Here is a 26,335-nt window from a genome sequence, read left to right as displayed (position 1 = left end):
CGCCAACTACCGCGGAATTAGCCTTCTAAGCATAGGTTACAAGGTCTTATCGAGCGTATTGTGCGAAAGACTGAAGCCCACCGTCAACGAGCTGATTGGACCTTATCAGTGTGGCTTTAGGCCTGGAAAATCCACCATAGATCAGGTATTCACAATACGCCAAATCTTGGAAAAGACCCGCGAGAATAGGATCGACACACACCATCTATTTGTCGATTTCAAAACCGCTTTCGACAGCACGAAGAGAAGTTGCCTTTATGCCGCGATGTCTGAATTTGGTATCCCCGCGAAACTAATACGGTTGTGTAAAATGACGTTGAGCAATACCACCAGCTCCGTCAGAATAGGGAAGGACCTCTCCGAGCCGTTTGATACCAAACGAGGTTTCAGACAAGGGGACTCCCTTTCGTGTGATTTCTTTAATCTTATGTTGGAGAAGATAATAAGAGCCGCAGAACTGAACCGCTCAGGCACAATACTTTATAAGAGCGTACAATTGCTGGCGTATGCCGACGACATCGATATTATCGGTAAAAACAAGGGCTACGTCTGTTCTGCCTTCTCGGGATTGGATAGAGAAGCAAAGCGAATGGGTCTGGTGGTGAACGAGGACAAAACGAAGTATCTCCTGTCAGCACACAAACAGTCAGAGCATGCGCGTCTTGGCACCCACGTCACTGTTGACAGTTACAAGTTTGAAAAAGTAGACGACTTCGTTTATTTGGGAACCAGCATTAACACCAATAATAATGTCAGCCTTGAAATCCAACGGAGAATCACTCTTGCCAACAAGTGCTACTTTGGGCTGAGTAGGCAATTGAGAAGTAAAGTCCTCTCTCGTCGTACAAAGATCACACTCTATAAGTCACTCATCATGCCTGTGCTGGTGTATGGCGCGGAAGCATGGACAATGAAAGCATCTGATGAGGCGGCTCTTGGAGTTTTCGAGAGAAAGATTCTGCGAAAGATTTACGGACCTTTACGCGTTGGTGATGGCGAATATCGCAGACGATTTAACGATGAGCTGTATGAGCTTTACAATGATATAGACATAGTGCAGCGAATTAAAATTCAGCGGCTCCGCTGGCTTGGCCATGTCGTTCGGATGGACAGAAACGCTCCTGCTCTGAAAATATTCAACGCGGGCCGCGATGCTGGTAACAGAGGAAGAGGAAGGCCTCCTCTGCGTTGGAAAGACCAGGTGGAGAAGGACTTGGCTTCACTTGGCATTTTCAATTGGCGTCAGTTAGCACAGAAGAGAAATGACTGGCGTGCTGTTTTGGACTCGGCCAAAATCGCTTAGGCGGTTACAGCGCCAAATAAGAAGAAGAAGAATAAGGTCAATCAAACAATGAAAGAGAAAGGTAAGATGAACGAAAAAAAATAAAAATAAAATAAAATTGGAATAATTATTTTTTGTAAAGAAATCAAAAAATTAGAAAATACCTTTCAACTTATACTTCATAATTCTAAATCAGTATAGTTTTAAATCGGTTATTTAAGTTTTTCTGAAAAATCTCATTATATATTACAATTTCGTTGAATTTTTTTTTTATCGCAAATCGTAATATTTTTCCGAAATATTTTGGTGGAAGTCTTCAAATAGAATAAATTTTGTAATCCGGTGGAGCAGCTGTACCAATTTGGATTTTGAACACAAATTTCTAATACCATTTATGTATGTATCTTGCGTTTTCAAAATTTATGAAAGCCTCATGTGGACAATTAAGAATGAGTAAATGGAATTTTTGATGTTTTTGCATAATTCGTATATCGGTGGAAGTGGGTAAGGTACACCTGTTTATACCTTATTTTATACCGATGCCGCCTAATGGCTGCTATATGTTAAAAGAGAGAAAGGCCGTTGGAAATTCGTTAAGCTAATAAAGTTCCAGTAGGGTTGCTTTTAATGGGCAATTACACACGAATGCATTAAAAAATAAAAGTCAAGCTTTTAATTAGGCTCAATTTACACAGAAAGTGTTAGTTGCGACAAAAAAAGAGAAAAATACATAAAATCGATTTGCCCACTAATTTCGGGTTATTGTATCCAAATGTATGTCTCGAACAAAAAAAATATTCATTCAGAGGATTAAAGTTTAATTTAAAAGAAAACCTTCAACTTTCCGAGCACTAATTTAACAAATTCGGTTTGAAATATGAACGTTTTTGTAAAATGGGTGAGGTTTTCGGGGCCCCGTAAATGATTAAATATTTCACAATTTTGGTATGGAAGCAGGGCTGAAAAATATGTCATTTAAGTTAATTTTTAATTTCGAACTATATCGTTCATTCATTTTAATGAACTAGTTCAATGAACGAACTAGTTAGAGATCTAAGCAACTCTAAGACATAGTGAAATAGGTACTCTTTTTGAAGTCAATAAATTGCTTGTCATGTGTCAACACTAAACACTCAACTTGAGGAAAAGTTGTCAAGTTCAGGGTCATATTGTAAATATTTTAGGTTTTTTGTTTAAACACATGTAACAACGCTGACTTAAAAAAAACATGTTTTCAATTTCAACATACCTATTTATGTATTTATGTAAGTTCACTAATAGACACAAAAACTTAACAAAACGTAACTGATTAAGGGGCATTAACTTTAAATATAAGGTATCTGATTATGAAAGGCAATAAATTACTCTTGAAAATGCCTTCCTATTCCTCTGTTACCAACATCGCGACCCGCATTGATGAGTGACTTATAGAGTGTGGTTTGTGTACGACAAGTACAGCTGTGCCTAGCGTTCCACACAGGGATTCATATTTCCATATATGTAATTAAGTATATAAGCCACTAAATAGGTATTGTGTTTTTCTTTTACTTACATCGTTCCCAATTGAGATATTGCTTGCAACTAAGTTCAAAACAACAGTCGAGTCTTTCTTTAGTTCATCATTTATTTGAAAAAAAAAAAAAATATTTTCTCATTTTAATTGGTTGGATTTTTCTATTTTTTGTTAATAATTAGAATATAATTGTTTATAACAACATTAACTAAATTGTTTTCTCTTCAAGTCATTCTCTTATTTTAGCTTATTACTTTTCTTTGCAATGCTTTGTTGGTTTTTTTGTTTATTTACTTTAGTTTAATAATGATCATCGTAGTATGTATTGTGGACAAATTTATTTCCGCTTGTGGTTAGTTATTTTTTTAAGCTTCAGTTTGAAAAATAAAAAATAAAATAACGGTTAATAGATTTGTTTAAACTGCACCTACTTCAATACACCATATCGTCAGCGATTTCGTCTACTTTTCTTGTTGTAAATGTAGTTTTGAATGAAAAGTGGCATTATTATTATTAAATATTTTTGTATGTTAGCTTTATGTATATCTATCAAAGTGTAATACTTTATATTAAGTTGTAAAAAAAAAAATAATTTCAAACAAATACAAAATATATCTACTAGAACTGGTTATGAAATATGCGGAAAATGCATTTTATTTTACAGAGATTTCCTGCTCTGGCAAGAAAAATGCGAAGAAAATCTATTTAGAAACTACTCTCTGAACGATTTATTTTTGACTCAAAATCAAATCGATTAGTCGCCTCAATTTTAATTGGCGCATTCTCACTATGTACATGCTTGTGATTTCATGTATGTATGTATATGATTGTTTGTAGTTATGTCTATAAACATGCACCATATTTAGTTATAATGTTTTAATATTTATTTTATTTTAAGTGAGTGGCGTATAAAAGCCTAGGATTAATGAAGCCTTTAAAATACGCTGTTCGCATGTACGAATAAATATGTATTTATTTCTTATGGAGAGATTATGTAGATCAAATGTGGTAGCTTTTCAATAATTAAAAAATTTGAACAACAAGCATATTTCCTAATGCACAAAAATTCTGCACGTCTAATAAATATAATGATTTAAATAATAGAAAAAAAAGAGTAGCTCTCTGCATTCTGTGAAAAAGTTGACATCTTGGGATAGTAAATGGCACTAGTTTACAAAAAAAAGAAAACAAATAAATAAAGAACGCCAACAAAAAAAATCACACAATCACCACTGCCAGCGTAATACTCGTATATACATAAAAAGGGGTCGTAGAGTTTAAAAATGAAAATCTACAGTTTCAAGCCTGTCATGTACAAATGAAGTCGACAAAACGTAAACGACATTTTTTTTTAACTCTCCCTTTAATGCAAAAATACTCCTAGAGCTTATATGTATGTAGAAATTTTTCGGCACTGTTCCCTAGAAAAATTTGATAAAAAAATTAACACTATTTGCCGAAGAAAACAGTGCTATATCATCAAGAAAATGCACGAGTGCCAACTTGGGCAGCGGAATTAACGAAATTTCTTGAATTAGGTTATTAAATGTTTCCGCAACCACACTAAAGCGCGGGCGACTACTTTCTGTTTTCAAGCCTGAGGAAGTGGCTTCGTGGTGAGATATTTCGGTCAAATGCCAAAGTCATATTTTGAGGAGCTTGAGAAACCATTTTTTCTGAAAGGGTTAAAAAAATCGATAAAAACGCTGGATTGGAAATGTATATTGAAATATTCATTGCCCTCTACGTACAAATACTAAGAAGAGGGTAATGAGAATTGAAAACATTTTTTCCTGTATTGTTTATATGGAAAAGAAAAATTGGCGATGAAGGATGCGCCTTTAACAGGCGCACTGTCCCATAAGGGACTTTGAACAAAAAGACATTAAATTTTTTGAGCCAGTCTAATGCACATACATATATGGTTTTTCGTTGTAGAATGCACTATATTTTTATAAAAAAGTAATTAAAATTAATTTAAAAAAAGTAGTAAGTAGAAACTTTTCAAGACGAGTATAGGGCTAACCTCATCATTATGTCGGACACTAAAAAAGCATTCAGTTGCGGAGCACTATTATGTAAAAAATTTAAATATTTGTTTTTAATTTTATTAAGAAAATGTTAATTCTTAAAATGTTTTATAAGTATAGCCAAAGGTATCCTGAATGTATTGAAATAAAATCAACTTGATTCGATAAAGTTTAAATTATGGAAATTTCTTAGAAAGCATACTCCAACACCCGACTTTGAGATAATTTTCAATACAACTTTTCCTGTCAAATAATTGCATTGCTATTTACAATTAATTCCATCTAAACGCTTCCCTAATTCTATGATAATTCTTTTGCTTAAAGCTCATATAATTTTAATTGTTCATAAATCTTCCTTGAACAAAATTGTAAATAAAAATGACCAAAATTAGTAATAAAAAAAAAATAATGTAACTCGAGTATGTGCAATTATCCTCTTTAATTTTTGACTAGCGTCAAGCAGAAATACATATAAATTTATTACATGCTATTTTCTGCTCAAAAATGGAAAAGCTCAAAAATTTGAATTTTAAAATCGTGTTTAAGGTCAAGGTAATATTTATATTTAACCCTTGTGCGCCCAACCGGGTACCCGGTTACCCAACAATTTTCAAACTTCTTCCGGATCTCCACGATCTGATTGCATGGAGAAATGCATTTAAAATATTTTATATTTCTTTTCAGAAAATTTTGAATTTGAAATATTCCAACCGGGATACCCGGGTACCCACACACAAACAGAACGGATTTCCCGGGAATATTAAGAATTTGGCTGTATAACTATGATCTCAAGTGAATTGCTTTTAAGAAAACTAATATTTATATTTTAAAATGTTATTCAAAATCAAATATTGATATTCTTTTGATAAAAAAGTCGGTCACACAATTTTAAATTGTAAACTAAAATGAACGAGAATGACATAAACGAACTAGTTCACTTAAGTGAGCGGAACTACTTTGATCGATAATCGAAATGAACTAAAAGTCGCAATTCTACTACCAATATCCGAGAATTTTGTGCAAGAGAAAAAAGAATCGCATGTTTTCCAATAACACCTAATAGCTGAGATCACCGGATTTTAATCGTTACAGGATTACACCCAATATCTATACAAAAAAAACTTTTAACGGCCTCTGACGAAATCAGCAAATTAGCGTTGGTAACAAAAATTCCATTACCGGTAAATTAGGTTCCATGTAACCGGTAAATTTTTTTAAGTGCTTTTGAAATTTTTCGACTTGAAAGAGTTAAAGTAATAGAAACCATTTAGAGCAGCGCCAAACAGAGATAGAGCGTTCACTTTGCGCGAGCCCAAATAAAATCTAAAGAAAAATTTAAAAAACTTCTCACGTGGTCTATTTTTTAGATAACAAAGTTTTGGTTAATAAAGCGCGGTGGAACTTAAGCAAGTAAAAAGTTAAAAAAAAAAAAATTTTTGGCGCTTACACATTTGCTAGTGCTTGGCCGAGCTTCTCCTCAGATTTTTCCCAGGATTCCCGGGCAAAGGGGAGGGACCTACAGTTTTATGCTGCCTCTGTATGGTGAATTTTATTAATCGGGAGCAATACATATGTACACTCGGTGATTTACCATTGCCTGCCGAGGGAAGATCGCTACTTAAAAAAAAACTATTTTTTTTACCTAAGCGGTCAAAATATCGGAACGGAAAACTGCTGAAATCGTTTACAGTGTATGGTGAAATATAAAAAGATAAATCCTATATAAAAATATATTAAAAATAAGGCTTTTCATTAGCTTTGCCGGAATATTTGAACATTAATTTAAACAGAAAATGTGTCTAGTCGGCCACTGTGGGCGAAATTACAGTAGTGGTATTCACCACATTTTGTCAACATTCGTTGCATGAGCTCATCTGCTCTTTTGCCAGAGTGCCAGGCCACTGTCTCACTTTGGTGAATACCACTAGTGTGTTAAAGTAAATACTCGTACTTGTTAAAACGTTATCATTTAGTATTTCAGTATAAGAAAATAAATTATTTTCGCTTCGGCCTAATATGCTAATAGCTGTTATTAAGTATAAAAGCTGGGATATATTTATACAAACAAAAAAAATTAAGAAAACGTTTTTGTTAAGTTTGCTGGCTGAGTACTTAAAAGCACGCGCGATCATTTAAAATAAATAATGTGGCATTTAAACTAAAAAACTTTTAGCTGTTTAATCAAAAAAAAATTATTCACATAAAGCATATATGTATATAATTATTACTTGTGAATTTTATTATTGGTTATTTTATGAATAGGTATACTTGAATTTATGTATTGTAGATGCATTAATTTTTTCTATGTTTTTATGTATGTAAATATGTAGTTGTACAGTTTTCTATTAAATCGCTTTCCTTTCACTTCGCTTTGTTTGATGTCACTTGATTTAACCGTTTTAGTATGAAATGAGTGCAGTGTTCTCTTTTACATTTCAACATCATAATTTTAATATCTAAAAATAAAATATAAGTTTCAGTTATTTTAATTTACAATTGTAAAAGTTGGCTTGGTTTTACGTAAATTTATAATTATTTTGTTTTTTTTTATTTATTTTTTGCTTTTTAATTTATATTTCTTGAGTTCCTAATAATAAAAAGTAATGATTACTTTCACTTTACTCCACATCATTGGTTTTCTTTCCTTTTTTTTTTAATAAAGTATAATAAAATTTATTGAAGGCAGGTGTTATATTGTTTTTATATCCATAAATACATTACACTATTAATCATTAAATATTTACCATTTGAATTTGTTGCTTTAAGTTTTATTTTTATTTTTTTCTTATGTAGTTAAATTCAATTTATGTCTTAGTTGCGCTAATTTCTTTTTTATTTTACTCGTTTTTGGTTTTGTTGTTGTTTTTTTTTGCTGTTTTTTTTTTTGCTCAATATTAAACTCTATTTTATGTATTCTGCACTATATTTTATGCTTTTTTTTGTTGTTATGAAATAATACAATTAAGGGTAAGTTTTTATTTTTGGTAGTTTTTTTGTGTTTTTTGTTTTTTTTTTTTTGTATTTGGTTTTTTTCGGTTTCAGTTTTGGTTTTCATATAAAATATTTTATACGGCTAGCTCAGTGTTTTTTACGTTCATTTTTAAGTTTCACACGCAGGCAATTTATTCTCAATGAATAAAGTATTAATTCAAAAATTTACATAAGTTTTATTTATTTACTTTCATTATTTTAAGTACAATATCTAACGTTATTTACGAAATATTTTTTTTTGTTTTTATCAATATTTTTATTTTATTTATTTTTTCTTATTTTTCATAATACATACTAGCGAATTATTTAGTTTTACTCCTTACATGCTTGTACTTATGTACCTATTATTTTCAGTATTGCATATTTACCTATCGTTCGCGTATAACCTAAGGAACAGATCAAGATATTTCGTTTTGGTTACATACATAGTTGCATTTGTTTTTTTTTTCTTTCTTTTGTGTATAATGTACAAATGTACGCAAAGGATGTAGGTATGGATGTGTGAGTGTACGTGGAGATCGCATGTGAATGTGGGAGGGAGAGTATACATATATGTTTGTGTTTGGTGGTGTTAAGCATTTCGGTAAGACATTTTTTTTTTTAATTCATATGAATAAATTTGTTTTTATGTACAAATATTCATACTAGTTAAAATAATATCTCTAAATATTTAAAAACCAAATAAAAAGTTAACAAAATCATAAAAGATATATGTACGATCACATATACATATGTATCTAATAAAGGGTGGTCCTTAAAATATCAACACCAACAGGGGTATCCCTTTATATTATTGTATGTACAAAATCATTAATACGCAAAAATTTTAAAACACTAAGAAATATTTTAGGGGTGGACGCCAGAGTTTAAAATTTACGTTTTTTATTGCAAAAATTTTGAATTTTACCAGCTATTACTCAGCGAGCTTATGAATTTGTATTAGGATTGTTCAAGTTTACTAGAAAGTCGACTTCGGACTTTTCGATCGACTTTGTAGAGTTGACTTTAAAAAACGACTGACTGACGAACAAACTTCAAATTTTTTCGAGTTTTTAATAAAAAAAAAATGTATTAAGAATACTCTGCATTTAACTTGTACATGTCTATACATATAATAAAATTGATAACGGCCACTGTCTTCACATTATAGATATTAAAGAAAAATGAATAGGGTGGTCTTTATTAAATCAACCATTTAAGAATTTTTGTCTGTCTATCTGTATGTTTGTACGCGCATCACTCGAAAACTAATGCACGAAATTGAATGCGTTTTTCACCGATGTATCACTAGATGTCCAACTTAAATTATAGAAGGGAAAAACATTTTAGAGTTGCCACCTGTTTGCATATTGCCGTTTAAGTAAATTTATAAGATAAAGTAAATGTTACACAATGGCTGTAGAAATAAAGAGCTTTAAGCAGGCTTACAGCAGAAAATAATTTTGTGGAGGTTGCCACATGTTTCAAAATTTTAATTTAATTTAATTCACAAGATAAAAACAAAAATATTGCAATATGGATAGCAAATTGAAGAGGTTTAGGAAAGTTTATTTAGGGCATTGCCCTTGTACTAAATAAAAGAAAATCCATTTATTTCAAATGCTGGTAGCCCCATTTATTTGAAGGGGTTAGAATCAAAATCTCTGATTAAATTAAATCTGAAATATTTTTGAGATAATTAAGGGTAAAATTGATTACTTATTGCAAATTCTGGGTAAATGTATTTGAAATGATTCTTGTCTAAATGAATGCAGTTTAGTTAACTAATTCAAAGAATGTTTACTCTTTGACACAAAATAAACGCTGTATTTAAGTATACAAATATGGGTATAACTTATATTTTCAAAAAATGTCACTTAGCCCCTTATGATTCCAAAAATTTTGTGGATACCCCATACAAAATTTAGATGAGGATATGATTAAGGACCACCCTATTGTACATATATTCCGCGAAGCTTTGAGTTTGAACCCAGGATCCATACGTTCATAACCACATGTGATTTTTCATCTACCCTACATACAAACTATCAGGGCTTACTTATGTAGGTAATTTCAAACTGAATATTCGGAATCGAAATCGGGAACATAGATCAGGTAAAGTTTGCACTGAATTAAGTCGTAAAAAAGGGCATATAGTTTTTCGATCAATATGCCTAGAAAGTGCTACCCCTGGTACTAACCCAACTACATATTTATTTATTTATTTAACTTCAAACACTGCAGAAGGGCTAAGAAAGCCGAAAGGGCCCTTCTTTTATTTCACACAGAAATGAACAAAATATATTTACATACAAATCTTTTGATAAAGAGTTGTATGTTCCTCCACTTGTTCTTCTTTCTCGAGAGTTTGCCGTTATTGCACCAGTAAGGCTTCAAGAGATGACTCATGGTTTAAGTAACCTCAGCCGATTCGAGTTACCTCTAAAGTTGTAATACCAATAGCATAGGACTGGTACAGTAGAACTAACCAATGCCTATTTCCATAAATATTTGTAAAGATGGTCATTATATTGAGAGTCGGGGAGCAGTTTTTTTTGGATAGTGAGAATAGTTATGTCGACTCTCTGACCACATCAGTGTATACATATATACATATTAAAGGAAAGTGTAAGGGAAGTGTTAAGGAGGCAGCGCAGAGCTGCGCTCTAAGGCTCTCAGAGGATAGCGACTCCTAAACTTCTTTCAACCTGGTTTAAAACTACCGTTGATTTTTGGAAATATTTTTGTTGACGGTGTTATCTAGGCATTTCTACCATACAAGATATGTTCGAAAATTTTTGTCATGAAGAAAATGAGCAACACCTTCAACAAAACGAATAGCCGAAAATCTAAAAATTTAACCACAAATCATTAAAAAACAATTACTGCTTTAAGTATTTTAACAAAAACTATATGCATATGAGAATTAAAATAGTCTAAGGTTATGTCACGAGATGTGTGCTGTGTTGGTTGTTGTTTCATTATTTATTTGCTTTTCGAATTTTCTAGGGATTTCCTTTAAACTTTTGTATCGTTTTTTTGTTTTGTCTCTTCTACTTTTTTGGGGACTTCATAATTTATTTGTGCGCTGTTTCATCCACCAAATTTTTGGTTTGTATATGCTTAATCTTTTAATTTCATAAACGGATTCTTATTTCTTATTTATGTAAATTTTTACACATTTCAATATTTACAAGTTATTATGAATCAGTTATTTCCAAACTAACTACATACGTTCGAGTTGATTTTTTTTTTTTTGTTTTTTTTTTATTTACTTATTTCTTTTTTTAATTTTGCGGTAATGTACCTTGTAATGCGTTTCGTGTAAACTTTGCAAGTAAATATGTAGTGATATATGTATGGATGTATGCATATGTTTATGCATAAGTATGTACATATGCGTAAAAGGATTAGAGTGGGCCAATTGGCTGTCAATGCGTTAATGCTTGATATGCTATGAGGTGTACGTAATGTACATGAATCGGTATGTGTGTATGTTAGTCTGACAATGAATATTAATTAGTTGCTAAATAAAAGAAATACAATTTTTATCTATCTATAAACCTGTATGTATGTGAGGTGTGCCTATGTACGAGCGTGTGCTTATGCGCTGCTTGTTCCATACCTTTTTTTTAATTATTTCTTGCATTTTGGTTAAATTGATGAATGTAGTTTGAATGTATGCCTGCTTTCCTATATTCACACTTCAACTTTTGCCATTGTTTACATACACTTTTAAAATTTGCTACCTTCTTTGGCTTCAATGTAAAAATTTTTATTTTTCTGTTGGTGAAAACGTTTGCATTTGCTTCGTTCATATTTAGTTAAATATGTATGTATGTACATTTGCACTAATATGAATGTATGTGTGGGTCTGAATATGTATTATCTACATTCATTCGGAAGGTGTTAAAAATGCCATGCATCGCCTTACTTTAAATTATTTTTATGCTAGTAAGTATGGTGATTTTTGCTAGCTACAGTGTGGTGGTTATGCTTGTGTGTGTGTTTATTAGTTTTGAAAATTAAAATAAAAAAATATTTGCGTTCTTCAAAATACATTACCCCATTTTGCTATTCACATCCGTTAGGAAATTCAGCGAGTCTTGATATATTTTTTATTTCTTATTTATTTGGCCCCTCATCCCTGTTGCTCTTTTTAATATACTACATAAATTTGTTGTGTATGTATGTTAGTGTGATTGATTGTGAGTGTTTAAGCTGCATATTTTCCTATAAATGTGTGTACGTGTACCTACATATATATTTTACTATTTACCCTAGTTTTACCGAATAAAATCATTTCGCTTTAAGCACTAATTAAAAGCTAATTCATTTCATAAGTGACAGTAAAATACGAAAGCTAAAGACAACTTTCTTTGCTTTATTTTCATTTATGCAAATATTTATGTTTGTATGTGTTTATGTATGTAACTGTGTGTACGTATTCATTTATGTTTACATGCATGTGTGTATGTATTTGCTAATCAGTAAAGGAATTTGCCAAAGACGGAAAAGAAAGGCGACCGATCTACTTTGCAAATTTTTTCTTGCTAATTTTTTATTTCTAAAGTACATATATTTAGAGTTTACTGATCTTCTTATTTAGCTTCCGCTGGTGGTTACCCAATACAAAATAGGAGCATCCAAAGATTTTTAGTAGATCGCTACTTTGCGATCCGACAGCGTTTTATACTCATTTTACAAGCCCATAAGGGCGAGCATTGCTTTTGAGATCCTAACATAGGAAAATGGGAGAACTCCTCTCAGCTTCGTTTGACCCCAGAAACGATAAAAAAGGTAGTAATCTTCGCATATTCAAAAGCTAGTTTCTTACCCCAAAAGGATTAACAAGTCGTTGCTTCCTAATTTTTCGATTTTGGTGTTAATCCGTAAATTGTTTACTGGATAGGGCTTGAGAAAAACGAATAACATTTTTTAAGGTCGGAGTTCAAGGATCAGTGAAATCGGCAACATTTTGCGAAAAATTTTATAAAAATAAATTTCATTTCTATTTGGATCATTACATTTTTTAAGTAAATAAGAAGCACGTCATTTTAAAAATTCGACGGTGAATACAAAACATGTTAAACCCTTTGTTCGCAGAATGATTTTTTTTTTATAATGAAGCTTTTGCAATGCCAGCTTGTATTTGACTGTTGAAACGTTCTGCTCTTTACAGCAATGTTGGCCAGAGAAAGCTCTAAGTTTGTGCTAGCCACATATAAATTGTATGTAGAGCTGTTATAAGCTTAGAGCGGCAGCTAACCGCGCGTTTGACAACCCGCTGTATTACGAGAGTCGGGTCGTTTCGAAAATTGCATGTCATTGCCAAAAATTTCGACTCGACCAGTGCATTAAAATGGAATAACTTCGCAGCACTGGATATTTTTCGACCATTTGCGCCGTCTACTTATTTGGTACAAATTAGGCTTACCTACTACTTACGCAATGAGGCTGAATATAAAGTTTACAGGAAGCTTAAAAAAGTTCTACCCACACGATGTGATTTTATAATTGCTAATTTAGAACAGGCTCGTTCAGATAAAGCATCAGCGATGCTCACGAGCGGAGCTTTTCAAAGCTCTCGTTGGATTTCATATGGACGCACACTGAGTAAAAGCTCTCTTTGAGCATCAGTGATCTTCATACATACATCAGTACCGAACAAATCTTTTTAAAGCAGCGATGGGCAGAGAGAGCTTTACTCTGCACGCAAAACAAAATGTATAAAAAACTTGAAAGAGCTTTATAGGCGGGGAAGGCAGTGCCCATCACCGTTTTAAAGCTATCGCATAGATTTTTGACGGGCGGACACGGAGTAAAAGTTCGCTCCGGTCCTCGCTGGTCTGCAGGAAAAAGAGTATAAAAAGCTTTAAAAAGTTCTACGCGCAAGCTTATGAAAATAACATAGTGACGATCAGTAAGTAGCCCAAGTAAAATCTCGCACCGTCTTTTAAAGCTTTGCGTGTGCTTAATATGTATTTTCCTAGAGTAAAAGCTCCCTTTTCTTTTAGAAGCACTCTTCAAACTACTGACTTTTGAATTAAAGCGTACGCGTATTTATGTATGTAGTATGACTGTTTGTGTTTTATGTTTAAAAGCTTCTAACAAATTTTTAATGCATAGATAAAATTATCTTAACAAATTATATATGAAACAAATCTGTATGTATGTATGCAGTTAACAATTTTCTAGAATTTCTTTGTAGGTATGCTTGTTTGTTTTTGTTGTTACAATATCGTTTTGGGCCAAACTTTAACAGAAACAAGGCAGTATCTATGTACATATGTCTTTATATACTTATACATATGTATATACAAATTTATATATTTTTGGTAGAAATATTTTGGCTATGGTTTCGTATAATTCTATGTTTGCATGTATGTATGTATTTAACTAAGTGTTCGTCCCTTGATCATTTGTTTACCTACATATATTGAGAAAATTAACTTTAGCGGAGTTTCTTATGTAGTATGTATGTATGTATGTAGGTATGCATTGTGTTTGCATGTATGTATATTTGTGTATGTATGTATGTATGTATGTATGTTATGCAATTTATCAGCTACAACTATTGCAGTGCCAATCTATTACAATATTATTATTACATATACATATGTAATTGTATGTATGTATGTATGTATGTATATCTACATTGTGTGTATGTACGTATATGTATGTATGTATGTAACTATTTATATCGTTTTAAGTTCAATATTTCCATTTCCTTTAGAAAACTCTAGCTGAACATTTTAATTCCCGATTTTATGTACGAATATGTATGTTTGTATGTATGTATGTATGCAGTTTCTTCATATTTCTATTTGTTTTTTTTTGTTTTTTTACAACGTATGATACAAATGCTGTTCAGGCTGTGTTTTTGCTGCTGTTGCTGCTGCTGTTGCGTACTGATGCTGCAGATCATAAGCCATCGGCATATGCGGTTCACTGGTTGCATAACCGGTATGCTGTTGATACCGTTGGTCAAGCTCATGAGCGGAATAAATTCTCGTAGTCGCTATAGCACATTCCGTTTCATGGCGTGGCATAACCAATGACAATGGCCTGGTTTTGGCTACTATCCTCCCGCGATCGCCCCGACCTGTATCAACTAAATCACAAATTGTTGGTTCTGTTATCGCCCGGACGCGTATGCGCAAATATTCAGCAGCGTCATCAACAACACCACCACCACCACCAATGTCGTCTAAGTCGGCGGCTGTAGCAGCTATGGCAGCATTTTCACTTAAATCTGTATCGATGAATGTGGTTTCTATTAAATCGGTATCGGATGCAGCAGTGAATTGTTGCAACGGTATTGTATCAAAATTATGGTCTAAGTCCGGTGCAGAGAGTGATGGAAATATGGCTTGATGCTATACCCAGATCTGTTCCCTTCGATTACGCAATCGCAATCAAAGCCTTTGCTAGCACCAGTCCTCCTCATCCGAATCGGAGTGTCTTGGGTGAAAGCCACCTTTTGGCTTATAGCCATTTAGAACGGGTGATGGCAGGACTCGCCCCGTTCTGCCCATAGCAAGCGCTTGTTCAAACGATAGCGGCGCTATGTATTCCAGTCTAGAAGAGAAAATACCAGAAATTAGTTATGAAATATGTATTAGTGAGCAATATCTAATGGTATAAGGCTATTGTCACAGAAAAGTAAGGTGCTTCAAGTACATGCATGTACATACAGATTAGGGCATGTCAAAATTTACTTCATTTCCTATTTTAGACTTTCCACCCCTAAATCTCTTTCACTACCTACAATTATTAATCAGCTTCATTGCGAGTATCGTGTCGAGTGCAAATCGTTTATCGAGTGTCCAAGTTAGTCTAATTTACGTCTTACGCGGTGAAGCTGATTGTTGCGCACTTCAGGCTGGGTGAAACTTTTTACAGTACCCACAGATGCTTGAGAAACTTGCCAAATTTGCTGCAAAAGATCACTGGTTTTGCAGGATCGTTTTATTATAGATCAGGATTGTCTAGTTTTGTCTTTTGCGGAGCGCACTTTTAAATTAGTTTACAAAAATGGCTTTGGAGATTTCCAAGATTTGGGAGAGGCAAAGCCAACAATTGCTATGCAAAAAATACTCGAAATTTGGTGGATTTAAGGAGGTGTTGAACGTCTACGAAAATAAGTCCTAAAACCTCCAAGATATAAAAAATCAGACTCTCGTTCCAATATTTCTTAAATACATATAGATATCTGAGATGAAGATTGACCTATCTCAGCTGCCGATTCATAAACGCCCTATCTCAGCACATTTTCAATACATTGTCAAGAGAGATAGGCCATTTTTGAACCGTATTCTGAGATAGGGCGTTCTTCAATCAAATTTTGAGGTAGGGCATTTTCGAAATGGCTGCCAGATAGGTCGTTCTTGCACTCAGGTGTCGATATGTAATACGAAAACAATATCAATTTAAAATCTCTTCGGTGGCAAAAATTGTAGAACTTTACTTTCACATTTTCTTAATTTTACCCTTCAGCCCTCTAAAAGTTTACTTATATATGTTCATATTAGACAATTATTTTTCAAACATTACTCACCTTTCTCTTTCGAAATCCCTTAATCGATCACGCTCCCTCTCATAGAGTTCACGCTCATGATCCCGATATTCATATCGCATATCATAGTCGCGTAAGTGATCTCTATATCGCTCTCGATCGCGATCGCGCTCCCTACTGCTATACAGATCGCGGTACATGGCACGATCCCGCAGCAGATCACGGTGGTGTGGCAAGGAATGAACACTATGAGGTGTCGTGTGATGTGTCTGGATAAGAAGAAATACAACATTAATAAAATTAAGAATGCAATTTAAAAGAAAAACGCAAACTATAAAAGATTCCTTATTGCTTAGCGAAAGAGTAACCATAAAAAGCGTATATTAAAAGTTAATTAGTTTAAAGAAGTAAAAAGGCGGTAAAGTTGTACTAAATAGATCTATTAAGCTAGGGTTAGCTTAATAGACTAAATGACTTTAACTTTAGGCAATTTATGATGTAAAGCACTGTACAGGGTATAGAAGTGTACGAATCTTTGACAACAGATTTCTAAAATAATGAGGCGTATTCTGGTTTTCGTACGAATCGAAAATTTTAATTTTTTGTATAGAAAATGATAGGAAAATTTCATAATTCATATTTCTAAAGAAACTACCGCCTATCAAGTCAATGCCTTCAAATAAAAACCGATTTTTCGCTAAAATTTAAGTGCCGTAAAATATACTCCGCTCTAGAAACCCTTAAATAAATTTGAAAAATATTTACATACGACAATTTACTTACATGTGTTGGACTTGCGTTAAGTTTTGGAAAATTAATATTTGTTGGATTCAGCTGCAGTGTTGATGGTTTACTTGGTGTCGGTGGTAGACGTCGACCCATGCCAGCTCGTCGCGATGCCAGCGTTGGGTAGCTGTACTGTACATGAGTACCACCTGAATTGATGGATGGTAGCGGAACAATCGGTGAATCGGTGAATCGGCGCGCATACAAACACACACACACACAGGAAACATACAAAACAATTTATTAGTAAGTATAAAAGCAATAAAATATAAAAGAAAAAAGAAAAAAAATGTTAAAAGTAGTTTATTTAAAAAGGCTCCTTATTATTATCATTATTACACTGTAGGGACAATGTCAAATTTTGAAATGACAAAAAAAAAACGCCGAGACACGTAGACTTAATTTTGGGCCATAGATAGTTGAACTGCATACCGTTTTTCCAGATCAGATCAGATTATCCAAAGATATTTTCATTTTGATTGAAAAAATATCTAACTTTAACAAAAAAAGTATTGAAAAACAAACACTTTTTTCGTAATTTTTTCTTATTTGTGCTAAATGCCGTTCTGTTGCCAAAAAATTAAGCTACTCACGATGAAAAGCCGTTGATAAAAAAATTCAAACTTTGTATAAATATATCTCGGGAAAATTATCTAATCTAGAAAAAGGGCATAAAGATACGTAATCTACGACTCAAAATTAAGTTTACATGTATCGGCGTTTGTTTGTGTCATTTTAGCGTCCCTACAGCGTGTCAGTGACTTAAGCAGATTATGTAATGTAATGCATATCTGTATGTAGGTATGTAAGTAGTTATGTTGTGTGAAGAAAGAAAACCGAATACGAATTATGACAATTACATAGAATTAAAACATTTAGAGAATGACATGAAAACTTAATTGGTCGATTAATTTTTCAACATTTGTGACATTTTACGAAAATTTCAAATGAAATGTGCAAAAGCGTAAGTATATTTTAGAAATGGTTAAAAATGGGTACATGCATATTGATTATGATATATGTATGTGTGTGTGTGTGTGTTAATGGGTTTGTATGTGCGTGTGCCTACATACGTCTGTGTGTGTGTGTAAGGAGATTTAAAATGTACGATTGCATTTTAATAAAATGATTTAAGTGAAAGCGGCAAGTAATGCATACAATAGTTAAGAAAGGTAAAAAGGTCGCTATAGTGGGCGGAGTAAATTATAGCGGAAGGGAGGAATGCGCGATTTTTGCGTACGGAAGAAGGGAAATTCATTATTTATTAGAAATGGAAAGAAAATGATGAAAGGCAAAGGAAAAAGTCTTTGTTCGCGCAAATCTCGAAACGGACTGAAAGAATTTGGATAATAAAAGTTATGTTTTTAGAAGAAGGACCATCACTACTTCGAATTAACTTTAGCCCAACAGCTATTAAAATATTTAGTATTAAAGCTTCTACAAAAATTAAAATAAAAACAATTTGGATAAACAAAGATGTTTGTCCTTTAATAGAGGTTGTTTGTGCTTAAAATTTGGATTGGACGTCTTTTTGGTAAATATTTTTACTGTAAAAAATTTGCTTATTTGATTAAGCGGGACGAGTTACATTTATTTGAATGATATTTTAATATAACTCGCAAGAAAAGCTTTTTAATATACTGAACTAGAGGTTGCAAATAAAAAAGTCATTTTAAGAGTTTGTTTCTGGAAATATGAGCTTACAATTTTTTCAGGCGAAAGTATGTACTATATAGGGTGATTAAATGTTGATGCAGATCTCTGACAAAAATTATTTCTGATAATGTGTTTTTTTATATTTTTTTCAAACTCTTGGTACTACAGGCTTTGGCACCCTAAGTCATGGATCGATACTCAGTTGAACAGGGCGTGAACGGTGATCGTTATTGTGAAATGATAAATAACTTTGACGATTTGATGAAATATACTCGGACAATATATGTTTTCAAAAGGATGGGGCCACATGCCACGCGGTGCATGAAGCAATCGCTCTATTTGGAACGAAGATTGCAGCAAATATTATCTCACGTAACAACGATGTAAAATTGTCGTCGATAACGTGTGATTTCATACCGCTAGATTTCTTCCTCTGAGGCTATGCGAAAAGTATATGGTCAATATGTCAATAGGCTCGAGACAAATCCAGGGCTGAGGAACAAAATCATTCAAGGCGTAAATGATATATAGCCCGAACGATGACAGAAAGTCATGAACTCCCGAGCAAAAACTATGAACTCAAAAAGTGTCTTATTGAAGTGATTCACTTTCCTTCTTAACTCTAAGAAGTACTACTCTTTGTTCGCAATATTTTCAAAATAGAATCCAAAGGGATTCCTTCGTTTTTACTTTATCCTCCGGCAGTGTATCATGGATCGATTTGTCAATATTTTTCAGAGGAAGTTTATCAAAACGAGTGGTTTAGCTATTACCTTTGCGATTATTTTGCAGACGTGGAATGGCTTGAGATGTGAAAACCATCCATGTGTGTAATTTGTTCAGTAATTAGCGAAATAAGAGTTATAAACAGCCATGAATACTGCGCTCTGTTTGGCCAAGATTCGATTCAAGAGAGATGAAGAAGTTATCAGGTCGCAATGGAAAGTCAAAATATTGTAGTAATTTGAGGTGTAATCAGTATTTATAGTTATGTCTTCAGATTGGTTATAGTGATTGGTTATAATGATGTAGTTAACATTTAAACCAATTCCTTTTTATTTAACTGAATCAGAAGGCTCAGTACTGCATCTCAGGAGTGAAGAATTTCAGTTAGTTCGAAATAAAAATGGTTTGACCAACAAACAAAAAATTATAATTTTCTCAAGTTTAAAAATATTAACACAGAGATGCTATCACACCGAGGACATCATTCAATCCAACATTACCAAACATACACATAGGTATTACACATGTATGTATGTATGCATGTATGTAAACGTTTGTGTACATAAATATGTATGAACTCGTAAGTATCTATGTACTATATACATCAGTGTTATAAATAAGTTAGTGCATTGTTTGTTCTGTTAACTTCTTGTTTTTACCTACTCTATGAGTACATATATATGTACATGTATGTAAGTGTAAGTGCTGGCTGTTAGTATTTAGATTTTTGTATGCACGCATATGACGAACGATCATGTATGTATGTATGCATTATTTCTTTGAAGTTTAATTGACAATTAAAAACATGAGAGACTGTAGACAAAAACGCAACAGATGAGAAGATGCGATGAATGAGAGAACGGTTCTTAAATTATGTTATTTTGTGTTCTTTTCGAGTTATTTAATTATCGGCTTCAATTGGTATTTGTTTAATATTTTTTACTCAATAGATGCATTAATTTAGAAAAATTTTTAATTTTTTTTTTTTGGAATAAAACACATTTGATTTAAATAATTTTTTTTTTGGTTTTATCTTTCGTTTTTTTTTGTACCCATATCAATCCCATAACCAAGTCTATCTCGTTCACGCATCTCCTGTAGTCGAGCGGGACTTGGCGAACGTGATCTTTGACATAGACTTGTTGTCCCATATGTGGGAAAAGGCAGTTCTGTACGCCTACTGTGCGAATAATGGCCACCATAACGAGAAGGCGAAGGCGAACGGGCCGGACTTGTCGATGCTGACCATGAACCTATACAACAACAACAATACACAGGGGTTTTGGTAGTATCAAATCTCATTTCATATCATTTACATACATTCAACAAAATAATAATAATATAAATACATTGGAACATTCGAATCTATGTAGGTATATTAGGGTGGTCCTTAAATATAGGAAGCAAATTTTTACATCAAATTTTCTAAGCCTTAGCGCCTACGCCAATGCTACTATAGTCGAAGATATTTCATATAAATTTTGGTCCCGATTGGAGACGGTTAAAGCGTGTCGCACAGGGGGCAAAGTTCAGATTCTCCTATGAAGACGTCTTAACCGACTCCAATCGGGACCAAAATTTATATTTGATATTCTCGACTCTATTAGCATCGATTTTGAGTATTAAATGAAAAAAAAGTTGTAATTTTTTGAGTCCGGCCTTTGACCCCTTTGCGACACGCTTTAGCCGACTCCAATCGGGACCAAATTTTATACGTAAATTCTGCGACTATGGTAGTATAGATTTTGGTTATTAGATTGAAAAAAATTAATTTTAATTTTTTGAGTCTCCGTAGAGGAATCTGTAGTTTGCCGCTTGTGCGACACCCCTTAACCGTCTCCAATCGGGAACAAAATTTATCTTTGATATCTGTGACCGTGGTATTACCGATTGAGGCGGTGAGATTGAAAAAAATCGTTTATTTGATTTTTTAAGAACCACCCTAATGTATATAGAGAGAAACTATAAAAATACATAACTAAGTAGTAGATATGTATGTACATATGTAGGTATGTAGGCGTTTCTTTGACAGGTGAGATAAATTATCTGTTTGTACAAACGTTTTATTCTTCTAATTTGTGAACAAAAATTCTAAATAATATGCAAGAAAAGTATATGTAGTAAAAGCAGTGTGTCAACTAAAATTACACAAATATGTTTATATGGTCGTGGCTAAAATGAAATTGTGAAATGTTTAATGTGATTAAAGAAATGAGAGAAATCCTTAATGTATATGTAGGTTTGTCTAACTAAATGCCTACACTGAGTTGCGTAAAGCACATTTTTTACCGAAAGAAATTCTAAATATGTACATATGTATGCCTGCATCTAAATTCAAAGAGCAGCTGTGTTTGTGTATAGCGAATGTATGCGTATGACGAATGTGTGCATATGACGTAATGCACGCCATGAACTTACGTTCGATAATGACCAGAAGCTAACTGACTTCGCTGGGAGCAAGCACCAAGCTTCAGCATAAAATCATCTACAAAATCACGTGTCTGTCTCAGGAAGGAAAAACGAGAAACCCGATCGATATTGCTAAGATAGACGGAAAATATGCTTCTAGTGTTTTAGACGGACTCAAAATCCTAAGGCCCAATATTGGCTCGTACCAGTAGCTTATTGCCACTAAGATAGGCACGCGCGTTTGCGCCGGAAAAATGCGCGTTCAACAACGCAATTAAAGCGCGACGTCGGAAAGCTCTAGACGCAGGAGACAATTGGTAACTCAGTCATACGACTCTCACACCTGCACGCGACGAGCACTTATCAACCAACGACACTCGCGAGCAATATCGTCACATTTGTCGTTCCCTGCCGCCGAGGAAGTTATACAACTTTTGGCGAAGCCAAAATAACAACTGAGACAGTAAAGCGTGAGATCCTGACCGATAAGACGAATGCTTGACATTTTTACCAGAAACATAGGTCACCTGCGGAAGGTTTCAAGTCAATTGCGAACTCCTGTTCAAAGAAACACGCTGAAATGTGAGCGATGTCAGGAGCATGTCAAAACTGTGAAGTGAACACATTTGCTACCTACTAAAGGCCATTGAAACCAGTAGAGAAGATGGACCCGAGCTCCCAATCAATGTACCACTCCCTCATTATGGTGAGATATGAATATCAATTTCGAGGCTAAAAGTAACAAAGCCGCTGGAGCTGATGCTGAGCCAGCATTTACTCTTACCTCACGATGATCGGACAATAACCATTGCCCAATACATTTGAATTTCAACCCTATCATATGCTCTAACTACCACGGTATCGCCTCTATAAGGTCCTGTCGAGCTAGCTCCGTTAGAATTGAAAATTACCACTCCGAGCTTTTAGCTTTAAATGAGGTACCAGGCAGGGAGACTTCCTGTTGTGCACGTTTATTAATCTTATGCTTAAAGAAGTATTATAAGCTACAGAACTGAACTGCTTATGTAAAATTTTTTTGTATTACAGTTCAATTTTAGTCATATACCGAGAGCATCGATGACATAGTTGGATAAGGAAGCAATGCGAATGGATGTGGTGGAAAATGAGGACAAGACAAAGTATCTGCTGTCATGAAACAATTAATCAGTGCATTATAAACCTCTGCACTCACGTCACTGTTGGCAGTTATATAAAGTATAGATTTGTTTATTTAGGAACTAGCATAACCACCACCCACCACATTAAACGCAGAATGACTCTTGTCAAGAAGTGTGACAGCTGTGTGAACTGTGTGAGCTTTACAACGATAGTACATTGATAGGTACCTATAGGAAACGGGAGGTTTCCTGATCCTGTATGTCTCTACCTCTTACTAGTGATATATTTAGGCAAAATAGCGAGCTATAACAGAGTGCCTGTTCATATTTAATATTTCCACACTGATATGAGTAGTAATTTGTTATCAAATAAATTTTAAATTCCGAATAATTGTCCTTTCTTTCAGAAAAATACTGGTTTGAAACTTAGACACTTAAGCTCTAGCAGGTTTATACTTACGTATGAACGTATATATGTATGCAATATAAATTTATTCTGACATTATTTGTTTTTGAACTGTATTAACATAAGTGTTCCTACCAAAACGAAATTTAAAAAAAAAAAAGTCACCGATAAGTGTTATTGACCTATTAAGCCTCCTCCTTGAGAAATATATCAAATATTTATTTTTATAGTAGCAAAAGCAATTATGAATTTTTATTTACACATTTGGATTTATTTGGCCTTAGATCGTATTTAAATTAATATTCATTCATATGTATGTATGTGTTTATGTACATAATCGCACAATATTAAAAAAATGCCACAGTAGGTGATTCGCATACTTAAGGTCTCGAGGTTTTGAGAACTGCCATGAACTAAAATTTGCGCCGTCAAAACAAGAACTCCCTCCCGCGTGTATTCGACATTGAGCTTAGCCATAACAAAATATGTGCGCAACGAATACATGGACATAGATATATGTATACGTATGTATGTATGGCAGAGTTAGATTTACTTCCGGGTGATTGTATTTTTTTCAGTAAAGCGACATTAACTTATTTCGGATGTTTCATATTTTAAATTCAATAAAACAATGGGTTGTAAGAACATAGTCCGCCATGAAATATGCGAACTTATTTACAGCGCTACCTTTGTACCTGGAAGCGCGGTTGGCAAAAGTGGTAACGATTAAAATTCACAGGTTACAAAATTGTCGGTAACGTGCAGAATATACCTTTGTATGTGTATGTGAGTGGTTTGCATGTAAGTATGACTGTAAGTACATAGGACTGTGTCAAATAAAATAAATGTTTTGTTTCTTTCGGTCCACATGAAAATTTCGCTGTCGGTCACAAAAAATTATTGTGGCAAAATATTTGCCCTCTATCTCCGACTTTCAGTTAGCGCTCGAAATAATAAAAAGGTTTAATTAAAAAAAAATTATAGTTGACGTTGTCAACGATTTTCTTCCAAACAAAGAGTGTTCGAAAAAATTTAAATTTAGTGGGCTACAAGCTAGTATGTTTTTATATATCATATTTGATTGTTTATTAAAAATCAGTATTACAAATTCGTATTTGTGCAACCGCTAACTGAAAAATGCGAATAGGGGGATGAAATTTCGTATTTTTCGTGAGCTACAACGAAATTTTCATATGGAACCGAAAGAAAAAAATCTGTCGTCTTAATTAACACAGTATAATGTACATACATACATATATGTATATGAATGTATGTATGTTTGGGTAAAGAAATCATTGAAGTGCTAAGCAGAAAAAATATATTTTGCCTAATTTTGCAAATATGTAGGATGGTAGTCTAAGTATCTAATATGTGTGTGTACCTAGGAGTATAATGTATATATGTATGTATGCATGTGTGTCTATATAGGATGTGTAAATTTTCAATTGTGTTTGGGATAATTCGCAATTTGTATAACGTTAAATTAAATCACAAAGGCCTTAACCAACACTTTTACGAAACTTTTTTTTTACAGATTTTGGTAGGATCTATTAAAATACACCTTCTCTCAAAAAAGTGCAAGTGGCAAGATCAAAAACAAAGGAGTTATGCCACTTTATAAAAAGGCCTATCTGCGTTTTTTGATGTATTTCTTTAAGCCACTTCAAAAAAAGGAGGAGATTATCAATTCGTCGGAATATTTTTAATTTTTTTTTGAGGTTTCTTTAAGCAAAGGCGCTACCTCAGAGGTAGTCCCGTACTAATTTTGGTTTAGATCCGTTCATTGGATCATGAAGAAATTCACGTTATTGTTAAATTTTTATATGAGATTGAATAGAAACCGGTTTTGCTTTTTGCTTCTTCTGCAAAATAGAAAATGTGCTGGTTAGGGCCTTTGTGTGAATTAAGATAAAAATAAGTTTATTGTAGGCATGAAAATGACGAGTGAATACTAGGTATATGCATTGGGAGGGTCTGCATGAGTACGTTCAAAACCGTTAGCATGCCTTGCAAAAATTTTACTAAACTCAAAGATGTGCATACATATCAACAAATAAAAACAATTTTTTAAACTAAACAAATAGCAAACACAACTTTGAATTATTTTAATAGTGTTAATGTTTAGATGGAAACATATACAGCTAAATAAATATTTAAAAAATATTTTAGTGATTTGTGTTTACTTTTAATGGACTAACACAGGTCGACCATTTTCGAATGATAAGTTTTTTTTTACTCAAATATGAACTTTTAACGGAGCTCGAGGATAACCTTGTTTGTTGTTTTGCCTTCATCAGGCAATACAATTTCTGAGAATAAAGAATACATATTTAAAAAAAAAATAGCCGACGCGCTGAGATCCTGGCGGGTGCAAACGTATAACATTATCCTAAGCACTAGTTCAGATCTACAACTGGGCGAGTTGATCTCGGCGAGGAACTCAGCGACACCCTATCTCTATTAATGGGGAAGTTTTAGTTATCTTTGAGGACTGCAAAAATCAGTCGGCGGTACTGACGATAGCATCTGCTTGAACTATGTATAGTAGGGCGGGTCAATTTATTTTCGTAATTTGGCAAACTCCAAATTGATTCTAGACGCATGGTTTCTTCGGCAAATTTGCTTATAATTACACGTATAATCCTCCTATGCTATGCCCTAATGTATAGCCAAGCAAGTCAAAAAATATACAATACAATCAATCATTGTATCAATAAATGATGAAAAATGATGTGAAAGCGGTGGAATTGACGAGGTTGGCAGATGGTTTGTTTAGACAAATCTGAAGCAATAGAATTGGGATGCCTTGTTGTAATATGTATTAAATTCCCGACAGAGACCTTTAGCTTGCCTGACTGTCTTCTTAATTTTTGACTTTAACAAAAATAAAGCTTCAGGTCTGCAAAAGTTCAAAATTGTAG

General features: G+C 33.4%; 2 protein-coding genes across 2 annotated transcripts in view; both read right to left on the bottom strand.

Moving 5' to 3' along the window:
* The window catches only part of LOC118734447, a 55,763-nt gene extending 40,916 nt beyond the window's left edge, over window positions 1-14,847 (bottom strand). The window contains exon 1 of the mRNA XM_036464167.1: window positions 14,645-14,847. Coding sequence (XP_036320060.1) covers window positions 14,645-14,847 — 203 coding nt within the window. The remainder of the gene's footprint in view (window positions 1-14,644) is intronic.
* The window catches only part of LOC118733090 (voltage-dependent calcium channel type A subunit alpha-1), a gene marked incomplete in the record, with an annotated part of 130,634 nt that continues 117,263 nt past the window's right edge, over window positions 12,965-26,335 (bottom strand). Inside the window, 4 exon segments of the mRNA XM_036462293.1 lie at window positions 12,965-15,376; window positions 16,356-16,582; window positions 17,097-17,248; window positions 20,534-20,734. Of these exon segments, the coding sequence (XP_036318186.1) occupies window positions 15,226-15,376; window positions 16,356-16,582; window positions 17,097-17,248; window positions 20,534-20,734 (731 nt within the window).

This window comes from Rhagoletis pomonella, unplaced genomic scaffold (assembly GCF_013731165.1).
Source record: "Rhagoletis pomonella isolate Grant_MI unplaced genomic scaffold, Rhpom_1.0 Rhpom_scaffold_00002, whole genome shotgun sequence".
Taxonomy (NCBI): Eukaryota; Metazoa; Arthropoda; class Insecta; order Diptera; family Tephritidae; genus Rhagoletis; species Rhagoletis pomonella.
The sequence above is the reverse complement of the archived record's forward strand: the minus strand, read 5'-3'. Positions and strand labels throughout refer to the sequence as shown.